At 39.3% G+C, this 18177-nt stretch overlaps 1 protein-coding gene across 1 annotated transcript in view; it reads left to right on the top strand.

Moving 5' to 3' along the window:
• Positions 1–18177, top strand: part of Stam2 (signal transducing adaptor molecule 2) — a 49614-nt gene that overhangs the window by 18005 nt on the left and 13432 nt on the right. The window contains exons 2-10 of the mRNA XM_036184925.1: positions 4257–4341; positions 5168–5243; positions 5351–5449; positions 6595–6741; positions 8300–8369; positions 9018–9204; positions 14951–15045; positions 16988–17070; positions 17202–17289. Of these exons, the coding sequence (XP_036040818.1) occupies positions 4257–4341; positions 5168–5243; positions 5351–5449; positions 6595–6741; positions 8300–8369; positions 9018–9204; positions 14951–15045; positions 16988–17070; positions 17202–17289 (930 nt within the window). The remainder of the gene's footprint in view (positions 1–4256; positions 4342–5167; positions 5244–5350; positions 5450–6594; positions 6742–8299; positions 8370–9017; positions 9205–14950; positions 15046–16987; positions 17071–17201; positions 17290–18177) is intronic.

Below are 18177 nucleotides of genomic sequence, written 5' to 3'. Positions count from 1 at the left end.
TTGAAGCTCCATTAAGTGCTATTTACTGAGCAGTAAAACTCAGAGTAATCTAAGATTTCACTAGGGCCCCATAGGGCGTTACCTTTAAAGCTCATTGACTTTATGTCTGGTCTGTAGCCGCATAACACGTAGCCATTACACTAGCATCATAGGGTGTAGAAGAGCATCCAGCATACCATTTGTTCATTCATGGAATGGTACCTACCTCAGGCCTTAAGTACTCTTTGATGTGCTAGAAATAACAATAGTGAACAAAAAAATCCTGTAAATAAAGGGAGGTGAAGAAAGAGGAATTAGAAGAAACAGACAATAAATAAGGTTTATTCTCTGAAGCAGCTATAGAATGGCTATGTATAAAGTCCTACCTATCCTTTTGAGATACAATTTCACTATGTATCCCAGGCTGACCACGAGCCCCCTGTCTTAGCCTCCAGAGTGCTTTTTGGCGCTGCTGGGGCTCAAACCTGGGGGCTTGCACATGGTCGGCAGGTGCTCCACTGCTGAGCTGTGTCAGCAGCCCTAGCTGTGGCTTTTTGAAACAGGCAGCTCACACTGGCCTAGGATCCCTGAGTACTCCAGACTTCCTGCTGGGGAGCTGAGGTCACAGGGCTGCATCACCACACATGTCACAGGGTAGTTTAAAGAAAGTTCCAGTGGTTGATTAACTGAGGTGAACTGGATTCAATGTAGTTTTCTTTTCCACTTGTAAAGTATAGCTGCCCTCTGAGCCCAGAGTTTTGTCTTTTAGAAATTATTCCTTGCTGTAAAAAATGTACTGTAGAGTCCTGTAGCTAGAGTTTTTCTGGTCCTGCCTGGCCCACGGTCAGGACAAATCTTTCTCAGCCACCAGACCCTCAGCTGCTCAGACACAATCAAGTAAACACACAGAGACTTATATTACTTATAAACTGTATGGCCATGGCAGGCTTCTTGCTAACTGTCCTCATTATCTTAAATTAACCCATTTCTATTAGTCTGTACCTTGCCACGTGGCTTGTGGCTTACCAGTACCTTATATCTTGCTTGTCATGGCAGCAGCGGCGGCTGGCAGCGGAGGTGGCTGGCAGCGTCTCTCTGCCTCAGTCTTCCACTTCCCAGCATTCTCCTCTCTGCTTGTCGTGCCTGTACTTCCTGCCTGGCTACTGGCCAATTAGTGTTTTATTTATTAACCAATCAGAGCAACACATTTAACATACAGAACATCTCACAGCAGAGTCCCTGCTGTCCTGCTTATTACTGTATCACCTGGAAAGAATGTGTGTATTGCTGTTTTTGAATTTATTAAAGAAGGCCAGTAAAAATCAATCTTTCTCATTTTGGCTACTAAGGATGGCTACTAACTCAAGCATGTTAGACAAGAACTCCACAACTCTATTCTGCACTGTTGCCCATAAAATGTTCTAAATTGTGACCTTTTGTATGTTTGTTACTAGCAGAAAAAGGTTGTGTGCTTCCCTTCATAGTGAAATTCTACTAAAATTTTATACAGGCTGGATATGGTGGTTCTGTTATAATCTCAGCACTGGGAAGGCTTTTGTAGGAAGATGATTAGTTTGAAGTCAGACTGGACTTCATTGTGAGGTAGTCTCAGAAAAAAAAAATTAATGTAGTAAAGTGCTATGACTCAATCATTATTTTCTGAAGATGTCCTTAAACAGTTGGGTATTTTAACTTTACTTTGATCATGAAATATTTCAGATTACATATAGGACTTTGAGAAGAAAACTTCTGGGTACATACACATTGTACAGTTAGTAAACAGAGGCACTGTGGCTGCTCGGGTTGTCCGACCTCTAGTTTAGTGTTTGTCATGCATCTTATGCGTGTTTTGCACTTTCACTGTCTGTATTATATCCCTGAAGGGTATAATAGTGTTTTATTTTTTGTTTTTGCCATTTGTTTATTTATTTGCTGTTTAAAAAACTTTAGGTTAAAAAAAAGTAGTGTATTCAGCATTTGGGAGACTGAGTCAGGACAGTTGGGATTTTGAGACCAAGTAGGACATTATAGTGAGTTTGAGATCAGCCTGGCCTATGCAGTGAGAGCTGTCTCAAAAATGGAAAAAGGAAAAAAAAAAACCCTCATGTATTAATAATACTGGAAATATAAACTATTATAGCTACTTTGAAAAACTTTAAAAATCTGAGTTGCCATATGAACCAGGGGTTTTGTTGGCTGTATGCCAGAGAGGAATGAAAACCTATATCCACATAAAAACTCATACATGAATGTTGATAGCAGAAATTCGTCATTTCTATTAACAAAAAACCCCAAATTCAATGAGCTGATAAGAAGATGAATAAAATGGGTATATTCATACAATAGAATGTTACTATATAAGGAAACAAAATACAGATACACTCTGTGACATGGATGAACCTGAAAGCATCACACTAAACAGCAAGCAAGTTACCAAAAATTATATCTTACAAGTTTACTTGTGTGAAAAGACCAATGAGGTAGACATGTAGAGGCAAGAATTTGACATAGGAAGAGAATGGACATGACTTGCCGTGGAATACAGATTTCTTCTGTCTTTTGTTTATTTGTTCATTTTGTTTCCAAACACTTAATATTGTTTTATTTTATGTGTATGAGTATTTTACCTGCTGTGTCTGTACACTACTTATGTGTCTGGTGCCCATGGAGGCCAGAAAAGGGCAGTGAATTTTCTGGAACTGAAGTTACAAGTGGCTGGAGCTGCCATGTAGGTGCTGGGAATTGGCCCTGGATCTTCTGGAGGAGAATCCAGTACTTTTAACTGCTGAGCCATCTCTCCAGCCCCCAAGTATGATTTCTTTTGGGAAAATGATATGCTTTAAAATTAGTGATGATAGCCAGGTGGCGGTTATGCACACCTTTAATCCCAGCACTCAGGAGGCAGAGCCAGGTGGATCTCTGTGAGTTCGAGGCCAGCTTGGTCTACAGAGTGAGATCCAAGACAGGCTCCAAAAATACAAAGAGAAACCCTGCCTTGACACCCCTCCCTCAAAAAAAAAAAAAAAAAAAAAAAGATTGGTGAAAGTTATATAAGCATATAATTATACTAATATTGATTGTTAAATGCATGCACTGTATTAATATTGATTAAGTGTATGAACTGTGTTAGAATGTGAATTTCATTTCCATAAAGATACTTTAAAAACTTTATGCAAATATTGTTAGTCCTTTAATTCTTAGCTTCTTTTTGACTCATCATTTTAGGTTCAAACAAAGTATTATGTCAAGAAACTCAGACATTTTTGTACCTTAATTTTGTATGTATTGTTTTCATATTCTCTACTTTATAAGTTTCCTATATTTAGTATTTATCTCATCAATTTCCCTCTTTGCTATTGAGAATAATACTTAATTGAACAGTTTAATGCATCAAGATGGTTCAGTGAGTAAAGACTTGCATCCAAGCCTGACACCCTGAGTTCAGTCTTTGGAACTCACATGGTGAGATATAATGACTCCCACCTCACACATGAGCAGTGGCATAGTACTTGTGCACATGTGTATGTGTGCACTCTGATAAATAAATGTAAAATAAAAAGGAAGGTGATGCATAGTTACTCATATGATGATATATTTTAGAAACTGTGTTCCAAATTAGGATTGTTTGGATAATTCATTTTGAAGACATTTTATTGGTATACCTGAGAACATTTAGTTAGTTTTAGTCCATGTCATTATAGGATACAATTTAAAACTGAAGTTAAGTTGGCCCTGGCAGCTCATGTCTGTAATCCCAGCTCTTTGCAGGGTGAGGCTTTAAAAAAAAATTTAAAAAATTTTTTTTGCTTAGATTTACTTATTTTATTTTATGTATATGAGTGTTTTGCTGTGTATCGTGTGCATCCTGGGACTGGAGGATGCATCTATACATGGTTGTGAACCATCATGTGGATGCTAGAGATTGAACCCAGTTCCTGTGCAAGAACAGTAAGTGCCCTTAATCACCAACCCATATCTCCAGACCAGCCTTATGTGAATTCCGGGCCAGCCTGGGTTACAGTGAGAGACCTTGACTTCAAAACAAAAACAAAACAAACAAAAACCCAGACCTTAAAAGTATATAAAAATAAAACTGAACTTAGTAGAAGTGTACTCGTTTCTGAAATTCATCTATAGTTTTTTTTTCTTTATTTCATCTATAGTTTTCTATCTCTGACTAGAAAAAAAAAGTAGCTTCTTAACTGTTGGCCTTCATTGGTACCTTAATGTTTTTAAAGAGATGTTCTAATTTTTACATATGTTAATATGTCTTACAGAAAAAGCCACAAATGAGTACAACACTACAGAAGACTGGAGTCTGATTATGGACATCTGTGATAGGGTTGGAAGCACTCCCAATGGGTAAGATGCTCATGGGTAAGGACCTTGATTAGCTTGTGTATTCACAATGTAAATTTGAAAGGACACTGACAAGCTAGTTTTAATGGAAGTACTTATTTAAATTTGCTGTGTAACTACCTACTTAACTAGCTGTTTGGTTGGGGAGATAGAAGTAAAGAGATCAGTGGGCTAGGGTTTGTATTGACTTTGTCTTGAGAAACAAAGGCAGTGTTCAACTGAAAACCTGATCTGTATCTACATAGATAACGAAAGGCTTTCACAGCAGGGATGAATGCTAACCATGAATACATTGGCTATTGGAGGAATTTCCCTGTGAGGTAGACTTTTATGAGAGCCTTTCTAAATACAATATGTAATATAATGCAAAGATTGAACTGGTATAAAAAAGAATGCTTTTGTATAGGACCCAGCTGTTAAGCTGCTCTAGCTTTCTCTAGCAGAGGATGATTGTGCAATGTACTAGCACCCTGCCTTCGTAGTACATTCACATGTGTCAGTGAACCTTTTAAGGTTATGTATCATGCTAACTCTTCAGGATGAGAATTTGCTGAAGGAAAGCTCAGTCTCTCTGGAGAAAAAGCATTGTATAGTATAGTTCTCTATGCTGAGTAGCTTTGTGGTGAAGTGGTTTTTCTCTTATTATTGGAATACGAAGTTTTATAACATGTGTGAACCACAGTGTGCAAAACCACATAGACTTACTTACAAAGATGTTTGTAGAATTTTATTTTTAAAGCTGTTAGTTAGTAAAGACCTTGTAATTTTAACATTTGAATTGAAACTCAAAAGATTCTTAACTTTCTCCATGTTTTTGTTGTTGTTTTAGAGCAAAAGATTGCCTAAAAGCCATAATGAAACGGGTAAACCATAAGGTCCCTCATGTTGCTCTTCAGGCATTAACTGTGAGTAAATGTCATGTCAGTTGACCCTATTTAAAAGTACATTCACGTCAGTGACTTAAGTCAAAACATTTTATTGTTTATATATTTGTTTTTATTTTCATTGATAGCTTCTTGGGGCTTGCGTGGCAAACTGTGGAAAGATATTTCATTTAGAAGTGTGTTCTCGTGATTTTGCAACTGAAGTACGTGCTCTGATAAAAAATAAGGTAAGTTTTAAGCCAAAAAGTTTAAGTCACTGCACAGTAAATGTACTACGCATTGTTTTAAATTACGTGTAATAAAGTTGCATTACTGATGAGACCACTTTTAAATAAGTTAGAACTTCTTGTCCTTGATTTTTGATAGTCATAGCATCCATAGGCTGTTTTATTCCATATATGTGTGTGTGTGTATGTATCTATAAATGTCCTTGTATATCCATATATGTGTGTATATATGGATATGTATGTGTGTATGTATGTGTGTGCATATATATATATATATGTGTGTGTGTATGTGTGTGTGTATGTATGTATGTGTATGTTATTGGTACAGGCTCATCTTGGCTGAGGCCTGGTCACTGCTTTGACCACTCTGTGTAGACTGCTCTGTTTATTTTTAACCATTCTTGAAGCTTAGATTTGTCAAGGTCACACAGCTAGAAATCTAGGTGTCTGTGACTCTTGACTCCAGACTTCACCACCATGCTGTACCGCCTTCCACTAGAGTTGGTGAAGAAAGGGGGCCTTCATATGAGAGCAGAGTGGATGCCCCTTGTGCTTTCTTTGAAACACAAACTCTGAAGCATCATTCTCATGCTGCTATTCAAGGTGATGCAGAAATCCTAATCTCATAGTGAGGACACGAAGAAAAGAGAGCAAATGGCCTTGGGTATAAAAGATTTCTACTCATTTGAGTAAGAAGTATTCTGAAAGGGCGATTTTTTTTTTCATGAAGCAGCTCTGTCTGAAAATGTTAATAAGCATCTGTCAGTTACTCAACTAGTCTAGAGCTTACTACATTTATATACTTACGTTGACATTTATATACTTAAGGAGAAATTTGGTGGTGATTTTCTGTTAATAAATTGAAATTGTTTTATTTTGTGAGTGTGTGTGTGTGTGTGTATGTGTATGCTCATATGCACAAGCCACAGTGTGTTTTGTGGGGGCTAGAAAACAGCTTATTGGGGAGTCACTTCTCTCCCTTGACAGTGTGCTCCATGGGGTCAAACTCGGGATGTCAGGCATGGCCGCAAGCACTTGTACCTGCCAACTCATCTTCCAGTGCTTTCGATGAACTTAGTACTTACTCTGACCACAAGGGAGGGTTTTCATGGTTTGTTTTCCTTTTTTAACCACTTCTTTAAAAGGCTCATCCTAAAGTATGTGAAAAACTGAAATCTCTAATGGTGGAATGGTCAGAGGAATTCCAAAAGGACCCCCAATGTAGTCTGATATCTGCAACTATTAAATCTATGAAAGAAGAAGGAGTTACTTTTCCTTCAGCAGGTTCCCAGGTGAGACATTCATCCAGACCATGGTTGTCCCCTTACTGTTTGATCCTAGCGAGGGATTTGAGGGGTGTGTGTGTGTGTGAGTGTGCGCTCAAGCAAGAGAGAGTAAGAGGGTGGTAGTCAAAGGATGACTTGTGGAATTGATTCCCTCCTTCTGTTATATATATGATCCTGAGGATGTAACTTCGGTCATCAGGGTGGGCAGCAGGTAAGCACCTATTGACCATCTTGCTCTTAGCAAGGAATATCTTATTGTCTGCATCCCCTAAGAGTCTACCTGATGTAGTACTTACATAGTATACATCTAGTAGAGACATCTAATTGTTCAGTATTTTTCTTGTATATATAGGAAATTTTACAAAGTGAATCAGATACAAATAATGTGTTTAATGCTGCTCTAAAGTCTGGAATCATGTGAAAAGCATAGGATGTTCAAGTCAGCCTTATGTTTAAGAAATTAATGATAAGGGGCTAGTGAGATGGCTTAGTGAGTAAAAGTGATAAGACCTGAGTTGAGTTCCAGGAACCCATGTGAAACTGGAAGACAAGAACCAGCATAAGTGTCAAAGACTGATGGATGAAGACCAGATGCTATCTTAGCACCAAGAAGAAAGAAGGGCTACAGGTTGAGACAGTGAGGACAGAGAGAGCAAGAATTTTGAGATGTGAATGTGTTGTGTTAGGTAGAGTGGCAAAAAGAAGAGATGGTGGTAAAGGGCTGATGTGAACAGATTTGTGGAATTGAGAATTGCCTGTTACAAAGTGAATGTGTTGAGGGTGATAAACGAATGTGATGGGTGGAGCAGTAAGCCTGGAGACTCATTGATGGTGATAAGCTAATGTGATGGGTGGAGCAGTAAGACTGGAGACTCATTGATGGTGATAAGCTAATGTGATTGGTGGAGCAGTAAGACTGGAGACTCATTGATGGTGATAAGCTAATGTGATGGGTGGAGCAGTAAGACTGGAGACTCATTGGAAACCTAGGATAGCTTTAGTTGTCTAGTGAGTAGTAAAGAGCAGCCAATCTGTCCTTTCTGCATGTCATTCTCAAGAACAGTTAAAGAACTGTTGGTGGCTTAGAGTCCTGGACACCTATCTTAGGTGCTGTCAAACTCAGCAGGACCTTCTCCAGTCTTCTGCTGAGTCTGCAAGGCTGCTCCTCTCCAAGTGTAGTGTAGTGTACTCTTAATGTCAGAGCTCTGAGCTAATAGCACCTGAGTGCCTCTCCCTGAATAAGAGACCTTCAACAGTTGAGGCCAGAAGTGGTATCTCTTCATTCTCTAAAAAGCTTCAGTACTTTCTCTGTGCCCAGTTCTATGTCAGATACTTAGATTGATGTAAAATATTAGTCATTGTGTGCGTTTGGTGTGTTTTCTTGAAAACTGATGCTTAGTGTTAGTATTTAAAACAACTGCTTAAGTGATCATGAAGAACCTCACTTTTAAATGGAGCTGTTATCAGTGTTGTCAGTATTTTTCAATTAGCATCTACACATAATTATAGAGTTTGTGCTTCCTTTGAAAGGATAGTTGTGCTCATTTCACTCGTACGCTTACAGACTGTCTCCGCTGCTGCCAAAAACGGTACATCATTGAACAAAAACAAAGAGGATGAAGACATAGCGAAAGGTAAGTGGTTGAGCATGATAATTGTTGCTGCTGAAAATAGCCTTACCAAGAAGTTTTATTGAAAGAAAAATTATAAAAGGACTAATGGACTTTTAGTTCTACCTCAATTCTAAAAGCTGTAGGGTCTTAGAAGTCAGGAAAACATGGTGGAAGATGAACTAATTCATTCTCTTTTTCAGTGATATGTGTTTAATGTTCTACCTTTAGAGAGATTACATTTCACCTTTTCTTAATGCCAAAATTATGACTCAAGCACAGAAATATGTTCATGGTTTGTCCTATATGGAAAGCTACTCATATTATAATGTCACAATCTGTTTGCTATAAAAATAATAGCTGCTGTATATTACAGACTGTGATAATAAGGGATGAGTGAAATGTTATTTTAAAAATGTTATGTGTCCCTGTTCCCTCGTGAATTTAACCACTTAGTATTTGTTTGGACAGGCTCGGTGGCCTAAAGTCCAGGAGTTAAAGGCCATCCTCAACTACTTAGGGAGTTCAAGGCTACACGAGATCCTCTTGAAAAAAAGAAAATGCATACTTGATTTATTGTTAAATATAAAATTGTTATCCAGTATTTTTTTAAACTTCTTTCACTGTTAAAATTAATTCCGGATATATTTGCATTTTAATTCTTCCAACTAGCTATTGAGCTGTCCTTGCAAGAGCAGAAGCAGCAGTATGTAGAGACAAAGTCTCTATGTCCACCTGCAGAGACGCAGTTAAATAACAAGGCTGTGCGGAGAGTCAGAGCACTGTACGACTTTGAAGCCGTGGAGGACAACGAGCTCACCTTTAAACACGGTGAAATTATTACTGTTTTGGATGACAGGTATGTTTCACATTTTTACTTGTGGAATATTCTGAAAACAGTACAGTATCCTTAGCTTAGAATCAGGAGTATTCAGGTTTTTCACTTGTAGTCAGATAATACAGTCTTCTCTGACTATTTTCTTGAAGGTTAGACTAGGTAATAAGAACTTGAGCAAAGCCATTGAAAGCTGTGCTTGGCTCTTCCCCTATTCTCTCCTATTAGTACTGTATTCCCCCACAATCCTTTATCATTGAAAATTCTAAGGAGAAAAAAAACATAGATTGATCTGTTTTGAGCTCAGTTCTCTTCTTTGTGTGTGTGGTGTTTGTTTTTGAGCAGGTTCTCACTGTGTAGCCAGGCTGGCCTGGCCTCTAAGGACTCCTGTCTCAGTGTCCCAAATGTTAAGGTTCTAGAGACTGAAGACTTAAAAGCAGTTGAATGCTCTGCTGAGCTGGCTCAGTGGCTCGGAGTTCTTGTCTTTCCCTACTGACCTGAGTTCAGTCCCTGGAACCCACGTGTCGGAAGGAGAGCACCGCCTCTTGCAAGTTGTCCTCTGACCTTCACACACACATACGCAAATAGATAAATACATGTAATCACTTTTTTCTGTTGAAGAAGCCTTGCAACAGTGAGATCAGACAGCTTGTTGCTGTGAACAGAGTTAGCACATGTGCCTGCTTCCATTCTGAATAACCCAGTGAGGATATCTGAGTCAAGTAGAGGTGGTTTTAATTTTTAAGGTTGTTTATTTATTTGTGCGCATGAATGAATGTGTGAATGTGTACATGCCCCCCTCCCCTACCACTGTGTGCACGTGGAAGTCAGAGGACAGCTTGCAAGAGTCAGCCTTCTACCATGTGGACTGGGGATTGAACCCAAGCTTTCAGGCTCAACTTTAACCTGCTGAGCCAGCTTGCTGGCCCCAGTCTAGCATATTTTTAAGTGGCTAGATACATATGGTTTTGCTTTGCTGCTGTAAGTATTTATAGAGAAAATGTTATGTAATAGATAGGTTATAATAAAAAATGAATGAGGACATAGTTCTGTTTTTGTAAAACTTAAGTAAGGGAGTTAAAATGACTACGTAGACAGGGATGTGCAAGACAGAACCTGGTGGTGGCCATGAAAGAGGCTGTCTCGGCCATAGAGAATCAGTTTACACGGTGTAGATATGTGGTATAGGAGGCTTGCCAGGGCTGCTCAGATGAGTCTTGATGGCGTTTTGTTGTTGTTGTTGTTGGTCCACGTTTTTCATTGTCAAAGGTTGAACCCAGGCCTGTACAGTCAGGGCAGTGCTTTGCCACTGCATCATGTCCCTAGCCCCTTGGGTCGACTTTGAAAACGTTGGTAAGATACTGAAAGGAGTATTAAATGGAAGGGTTGATTATGAAGTGAAAAAGAAGCTTTAAGAAAAAATGGGAACTGGGCTTACACGCCTTTAGTCCCAGCACCTAGGAGGCAGAGGCAGGAGGATCTTTGTGAATTCTAGGACAGCCTGGTCTACAAAGCTAGTTCCAGGACGACCAGAGCTACACAGGGAAACCCTATCTTGAAAAACAACAACAACAACAACAAAAAAAAAAAAAAAAAAAAAAAAAAAAAAGGAAGAAAGAAAGAAAGAAAAATGAAAATTATTGGGATAATATCACTGTAGTTCTGGGTTTACTGCTTATTTGTTTGTGGTGGACATAGTCTTCTCACATGGTGGTTTTGCCCTAGTGTTCTGATGTGGTGATTTCACCCTAGTATTCTCCATGTGGTGATTTCACCCTAGTGTTCTCACATGGTGGTTTCACCCTAGTGTTCTGACTAGTGATTTTACCCATCAAGGACAATGGTTTCCTTTGCTGTTGTCACTACAAAGGTCATCAGGAGAGTTGTCTTGGTTCCTGTTCGTAGCTGAAGACAGTGGCTGAAGTTTTCCTCGATTTTGATATTTACATTCATCTGTTTATTATGGGAAGCAGGGCATGTGTGTGCTATGTCACGTGTGTAGTGGTTGAGGACCACTTAGGTTGGTCCTTTGCTCCCACCATGTGGGTTCTGGGGTCAGACTTGGGTCCTCAGGCTGGGAAGCACTGTAACGGAGTTATGGTGCCAGCCTGAGACCTAACACTACACAGGAGACCCTTATCTCTTTTTGAAACCTCAGAATGCAAAGATAGGTTTTTGTTTGCTTGTTTTATTTTCTTGTTTTTCCATAATGGCTGCAAGAAAATGTCAGTGTTATTTCAACAGCTTCATTTCTTTCTCATCTTGACAATGTCAGCTTCAGTCTTCAGAATTATGTTTTGGTTACTTTTTGCTGTAGCCAAATCCTCGACAGATAGAAGTGAGGAGGCTTTTTTTTTTTCCCCACTGAGAGTGAGGAAATTAGCATATATAATAATATCTCAGAACTATTGATACATCATTTTCTGATCTTAAGAATTTAGGTGATGGGCGATGGTGGTGCATGTCTTTAATCCCAGCACTCGGGAGGCAGAGGCAGGTGGATCTCTGAGTTCAAGGCCAGCCTGGTCTACAGAGTGAGTTCCAGGAAAGGCTCCAAAGCTACAGAGAAAAATCCTGTTTCAAAAAACAAAACAAAACAAAAAAACAACAACAAAAAAAGAATTTTGGTGATGGATAACTCTTTTATATCTTTGTGGAGCTCAGTAAATAGCTTGAGAATCTTGGAGATTAATTGATTACTAATCCTAAGATTCCTCCTTAGTGGACAGCTCCAGGTCAGTGTTAAGAGTTTGTACCTAGGGGCTGGAGAAATGGCTGAATGGTTAGGAGCACTGGCTGCTCTTCCAGAGGACCTGAGTTCAGTTTCTAGCACCCGCATGGCAGCTCAGAGCTATCTGTGACTCCAATTCCAGGAGATATGACACCTTCACACTAAATCACATAGAATGAAGTTAAGTAAATTATTTTTTTAAAAAAGAAAAGAATTTGTGCCTAGCATTAAAAAGCTTTGCTCTGGTTCCTAGTCCTACCAAAAAGAAAAAGAAAAACAAAGCCATCCTTAAGAATGGCAGTTGGCACATGAGATTTCTATAAAGTAGACAAAAAGGGTTACTAGGTAACTATGACTGTCCACGTGAAGAGTCCAAGATAGTCAACGGACAGACTATTAATAAACAGCTAAGTTTATGTTAGGGTTATTAGATACAAACTTCATATACAAAAAAAATCAGTGCTATATTTAGAATTTGTAGTAGAAAAGATATCATTCACAATAGTAACAAAAATTGCCCTCAGCAGTTATTAGTGCTCTTGCATAGAGCCTGGGTTTGGGTCACTGGACCAACGTGGCAGCTCACAGCCATCTGTAATTCCAGTTTCAGGGAGAGCAACACCTCTTCTGTCCTCCTCGGACTCCTGTGTGTATATGCTGCACAGACATACACTCAGGCACACATTCTTACATATAAAATAATGAATGACCCACAGAGGTATGTAAGGCCTGTATGGAGAAATTATAAAATCTTTTGAAAGCTAAGAAATAATAAAAGTTTATTTATAAATATACTAATGGAAAGAGATATAACTGATATAAAATTGTAAATCTTAATATTGTAAAGATTTAGTTTTTCTCATATCACATAAATTAACCGCATTCCCAATTTAAACTCCTTTGAAATTTTTTTTCCCAGAAATATTGAAAAATTCTTAGATTTTAATGTGGAAATATGAAGGTATGCAGTAAGTAAAATAACATGACAGCAGGAGGGGCGTGCACTCTTCATAGATGTATTGGGCAGAGAAATGATTCACTTCCTGGGCAGATGACATAAAATTGAAAACTTACAAATTGCTAGTTTCTGCAGATCTTTTCTCTTGATAGTTTTAGATCATGGTTGACTCCAGGTAAGTGAAGGCACGGAAGACAGAACTGTAGATGAAGAGTTCCTCTGCTGACTGTTGGATAGAGAGAGATACTGGAAAATAGGCTTGTGAACAGCTTGCTGCTGGACAGTTAGGGTATCATAAATTCTCCTTTTTTAAAGGTAAAATTTTAGTAATTTCAGCAGGTTGATTAGCTATTCATATAGTGAAATGAAGTTTGATTCACACAGTACATGCAGTTTGATTTCACATAAATTAGTGACCTCAACATGGGAGAGGACAAAAATGAAAATCTGAACTACTGGACAAATCTGTAGGGGAATAGACTTCATAAGGCAGGGCAGAGAAAGATAGATAAACATGTAAGACACAGAGAAAGGGGTTGCTGAATTGGCCTGAGAGCAGGGATGGTCTTAATTCAGACAAGCAGTTGCCATTCTGAGCACATTAAGAACCACAATCCATGAAAAAAACACCATGATCCAATAGGAAGAGCTAAAGGGCAAAGATAAGAGCAAGCAGTTTGTGAAAGAGGCAGTGTCCCACAGGTGGATGCTTGAGGATGCAGATGAGCACAGTGTGGGGAAAAATGACTTCATCATGTGCTCCTTGGGGAAGAAGGAACGTGAACTCCCACAGTATTTCTGATGAACATTTTTTTTTTTTTGAATGCCGAATGCCGTTTATTGAAGGAGGGAGGAAGTCTTAAATACAGGCTTACAGCACAATGGGAGAACCCCGGAGGGCAGAAGTTTGCTTCTGATGTTTTTTTTTGTTTGTTTGTTTTTGTTTTGTTTTGATTTTTGGAGCAGAGGATCGAACTCAGGGCCTTGTGCTTGCTAGGCAAGCGCTCTACCACTGAGCTAAATCCCCAACCCCTCTGATGAACGTTTGACAATATCTGTAACATTGAGCATGCTTATATCCCATGAGCCAGCAAGCTGTTTGGGTTGCTCCTCCACCCCACCCCCCATCCTCCTAATTGTGGGGAGACAGGATTTCATTGTTTTGGCTTTTTGTCCAGACTGATCTTGATCTCCTGGGCTCATGGGATTCTTGCCAGGTAATAAGAGCTACAGACATATGCATTATCACACCTAGCTTGCAGGTCACTCACTGTATTGAACAAACCTAGAGTAGTTGTTGCTTATGGGCCTTCTGATCCAGAATGGTTACTATTCAGTCTTTTATTTGTTTGGTTTTTTTTTTTTTTTTTCTTTTTTGAAACAGGGTTTCTCTGTGTAGCTCTGGCTTTCCTGGAACTCGCTCTGTAGCCCAGGCTGGCCTCACCTCAGAGATGCAAACTCGAGGATCTGCCTAACTCTGCCTCCTGAGTGCTGGGATTGAAGGCGTGTGCCACCACTGCCCTGCACTATTCTTCTTTAGAGTGTTGAGGGACTGGGAAGGACCTAGAAGTTCATCTTCTCGGCAGTGAGTACATTCAGTATAATGTGCACTTCAGTAGAGCTTTGAAAGGGATGAGCAGGCTCCGGAAGTATTACTATCAAACTAAAAGGTGCTCTCTGCTGGAGTAACACATGTCTACACAAGTGTCAATTTAGTTGTCAGTGTGGTGTGAAAGGATGGAAAACACAGGTAAGGAGGCCGCTGTCTAGCTTGGACGCTGGTAGTGTGGAAGGAAGGATTTGGGCTTGGGGCTTAGTCACTGAAAAGTGTTTCAAAATTTAGGTAAGGGGATATAGATTTTCTTTGATTTGTATTTTTTAATACATTTTCATTAATTTGAGGAAAAAATTATTTCTGCCATTCCAGTGCTAGGATTACAGATATGTCCCACTGTGCTTATCTAAGAAAAACAGCTTACAAATAGGTAGATGTAAACTAAAATTTCAAAGTATGATAACTGTTTTTAGTTTCCTCTTGACAGGATAAAGAGCAAATGACCGTTTTTGTGCTCTGTTTTCAGTGATGCCAACTGGTGGAAAGGAGAAAGTCACCGAGGAATAGGACTCTTCCCCTCGAACTTTGTGACGACAAACTTAAACGTAGAGTCTGAGGCAGGTAAGTTCACAGGGGTCCTCAGAGGAACCTCTATCTGTGGAGATTATTTTCCCCTGGCTTTATTACTGACATTGAAGAGTAGATGGAGCTGGGCGTGGTAGCACACGCCTTTAATCCCAGCACTCGGGAGGCACAGGCAGGCGGATCTCTGTGAGTTCATGAACTGTGTAGTGAGATCTGGACCAGTCAGCACAAATTTTAAAAAAAGGAGTAGATTAGTATTTACTTTGCTTTTAATTGTGTGGCTGTAGGTTTTAACTAGATGAAGGAACTAATTTGTGTCATGTCAGTCCCGGAGCTCTTTATATTTCAGGTCCTTTGAGTGTTGATGTGTACAGTGATGACCATGTAAAATGAGTGTTTAAGTCAGAGCTTGAGAAGTGGTTGCATCTGATCTAGAGAAGTGTTTGGGGGCCATAGTGAAGGTGGCATCCACACGTCCAGTGCTGAGAGAGATGGTGGCCTTGGGGTTCTTAAGTTTTATGTTCATTCCACCTTGCTTTGATTGTAGGTCTCTGACCTGCACCTGCAGCTATAAACTGTAGTTGGCACACTGAGAACATGCATTTGTTCTCCAGGCATGCTGAAGGAGATCTGAAGTGCACGCACAGAAGCAGCTTAGAGTGGTGCTGTGGTGCTGGTGGTGACAGCCAGATGCTTAAATCCTTCAGCACTCCCATTGTTCTCCTGTCTGTGAAGTCGGTACTTCCCCTGCCCTGATCAAGAGGCTGAGGTGGAGGAACTGTGTCTAGTAAGGGACAGAGCCAGAATTGAAAGGCCTCCAGTCTGCCTTGGGACTGTTGCTGAGGCACAGCTGCAGAAAGAACATGTAAAAACTTTGTGCATCGTGTACATGTTTGAAAGTGTAGAGAGAAGTGTTCAGAGAACTGAAGCTGGCAGAGGGGAGACTTATTCATGTATTTGCAGAGCGCATTGCTTTCTCAGGGCATAGGAGCCGTGGGAACCTTTCAGACCCCTTTATAAGCCATCAAAGACATCCTATACAGTGATCTCCCCACTGTGGCTTAGTTTGAAGAGACTGACCCACTGTTTTAACAGTAAGATATTCAGCTGGGAGTGTATTTCAGTAAAATGATTCCTAGCATGTGCAAAGTCCTAGGTGTGGTCCCAGTCTCCTTTAGTAACATTATTTTTTAACAGTAAAGGGTAGTCTTGATCCTCTACCCTGTGTTTTGTTGAACTTTTTTCTGTATAATTCAAAGTTAGCCAAATACTTTGGTTGACTGTCTTCTGAACTTCATCCTTTGGTTACATTGGTTTTTATAGTATCTTGGTTTCAATAAAAATTTAACTAAAATTGAGTACATTCTAGCACTGCTCCAGGGAACTTGTATTAGTTTCCAGGATATGTATATTTATAAATTATTTTTCAACATCCTCTTTATGAAATATACTTGTTGTTGTAACTTTGTACTATTTTAACTGTCAGAATTAGGTTAAATCAGGTCTATATTTCGTTCAAATAGAAAATGCAGGTTGGAGTTTTTATCTATAAATATAGACGGTCAGTATAGCTGGGACTTAACAGTTATAAGTGAAACTGGCTTAGTGATAAGTCTGTCCGCGTGTGTATTTACTCGATGATCTGGTGGTGACATTCAGTTTTCAGGAAAGTGGCTGTAGTGACAGTGCCTGCAAAATGCGGCTCACTTTTCCACGCATGTAAGTTCCATGAGCACGAGATTCTTGTGTTTAGTCTCTGGTGTGTGTGCAAGTACTAGGAAGGAGGTTTGGCACACTGTCAGTGCTGAATAAATATTGTGGTGTGAGTGAATGACTGTATATAATATATTGATTATGAAATGTGATGACTAAAGAAAGAGCTCTCCCCACCCATGGATAATAATAGACCACTTAGAAATAAATGACTGAATTGCCAAAGTAAATGTTGAAGAACTTATAACTTACTTTGTTTCCATAGCAACGGTGGACAACTTGAATGTAATTGATGATGATGTGGAGGAAATTAAGAAATCAGAGCCTGAGCCTGTTTATATAGATGAGGTATCATCCTTTTGATTAATAAACACCAAGACTTTAAAAATGTGTTGTCTTTGGGAATGCCTGGGAACAGTGCTTTTCTATACAGTAAAGGTAACTCTCTGGACTTCTTATGTCACCTGTTGCTTTTTTAGGATAAAATGGATAGAGCCCTGCAGGTTCTCCAGAGTATAGATCCAAAGGATTCAAAACCCGACTCCCAAGATCTCTTGGACTTAGAAGGTATTTAGTTAACATTAAGTTCACCTTAACGTTGCTTAACATATATATTATCTGTTTATAGTGTCTTGAAGTCTTTCTCTTGCCTCCTGTTTGCTTCTTGAGTTTTGAAATTCTGGTGAAAAACAGACCTGTATAATAAAGCAGTGGAAGTGTCACTTCAAAGGTCTTGTCACAGCCTTCTCACGAAGGGAGTCCTTGTACTTCTGTAAGCTCATTGGAGAGATCGACCAAAGAAAGGGCAGCATTAGAAATAACAGCATATTAATCAATCAAATCAACATGTAAACATGCTTGTTTTTGTTTAACTGTCTTCTTACTGTGTATCCTTTAGTTGCCAAGAGATTAAAGCAAAAACAGATAACCTTTTGTGTTTTAAGACTCCTTCTTGGGTTTCTACACCAAAGCCAGTCAACCAAAAAAACAAACAAAAATCCACAGTACTTTGGGGATTTGTGCATAGGGGGGATTGTACATTAAATTCTTGCATGAAAAATGCTAAGGCAGGGGTGTCATGAGTTGAAGGTCAGTCTGAACTATGGAGTGAGGAGACTCTGTCAAAAAACCACAAAACCAAAACCAAACAATTTCCTTTGGAAAAAAATACTGCAAATATATAAATCTTAATTTTCTTTTTATAGAAGAAAGCTTAGTTATGAATATGTAGCTTTTTCCTCATTATATTTGTGTTTTTACATTTGGAAATCTATGAAGTATTTATGTTATTATATATGTTATTAGTGTTTATATTTTTGTGCATGTGCATGGTGTCTGTTGTGGGTGAGCATGCCATGTGCACTTGTGGAATCCAGAGGATGTCTTTACAGAGTTGCCTCTCTGTTCCGTTCCCCATGAGGGTCCTGAGGATCAGACTCGGGTCACTAGGCTTGT

The sequence above is a fragment of the Onychomys torridus genome, chromosome 4 (genome assembly GCF_903995425.1).
Source record: "Onychomys torridus chromosome 4, mOncTor1.1, whole genome shotgun sequence".
NCBI lineage: Eukaryota > Metazoa > Chordata > Mammalia > Rodentia > Cricetidae > Onychomys > Onychomys torridus.
The sequence above is the reverse complement of the archived record's forward strand: the minus strand, read 5'-3'. Positions and strand labels throughout refer to the sequence as shown.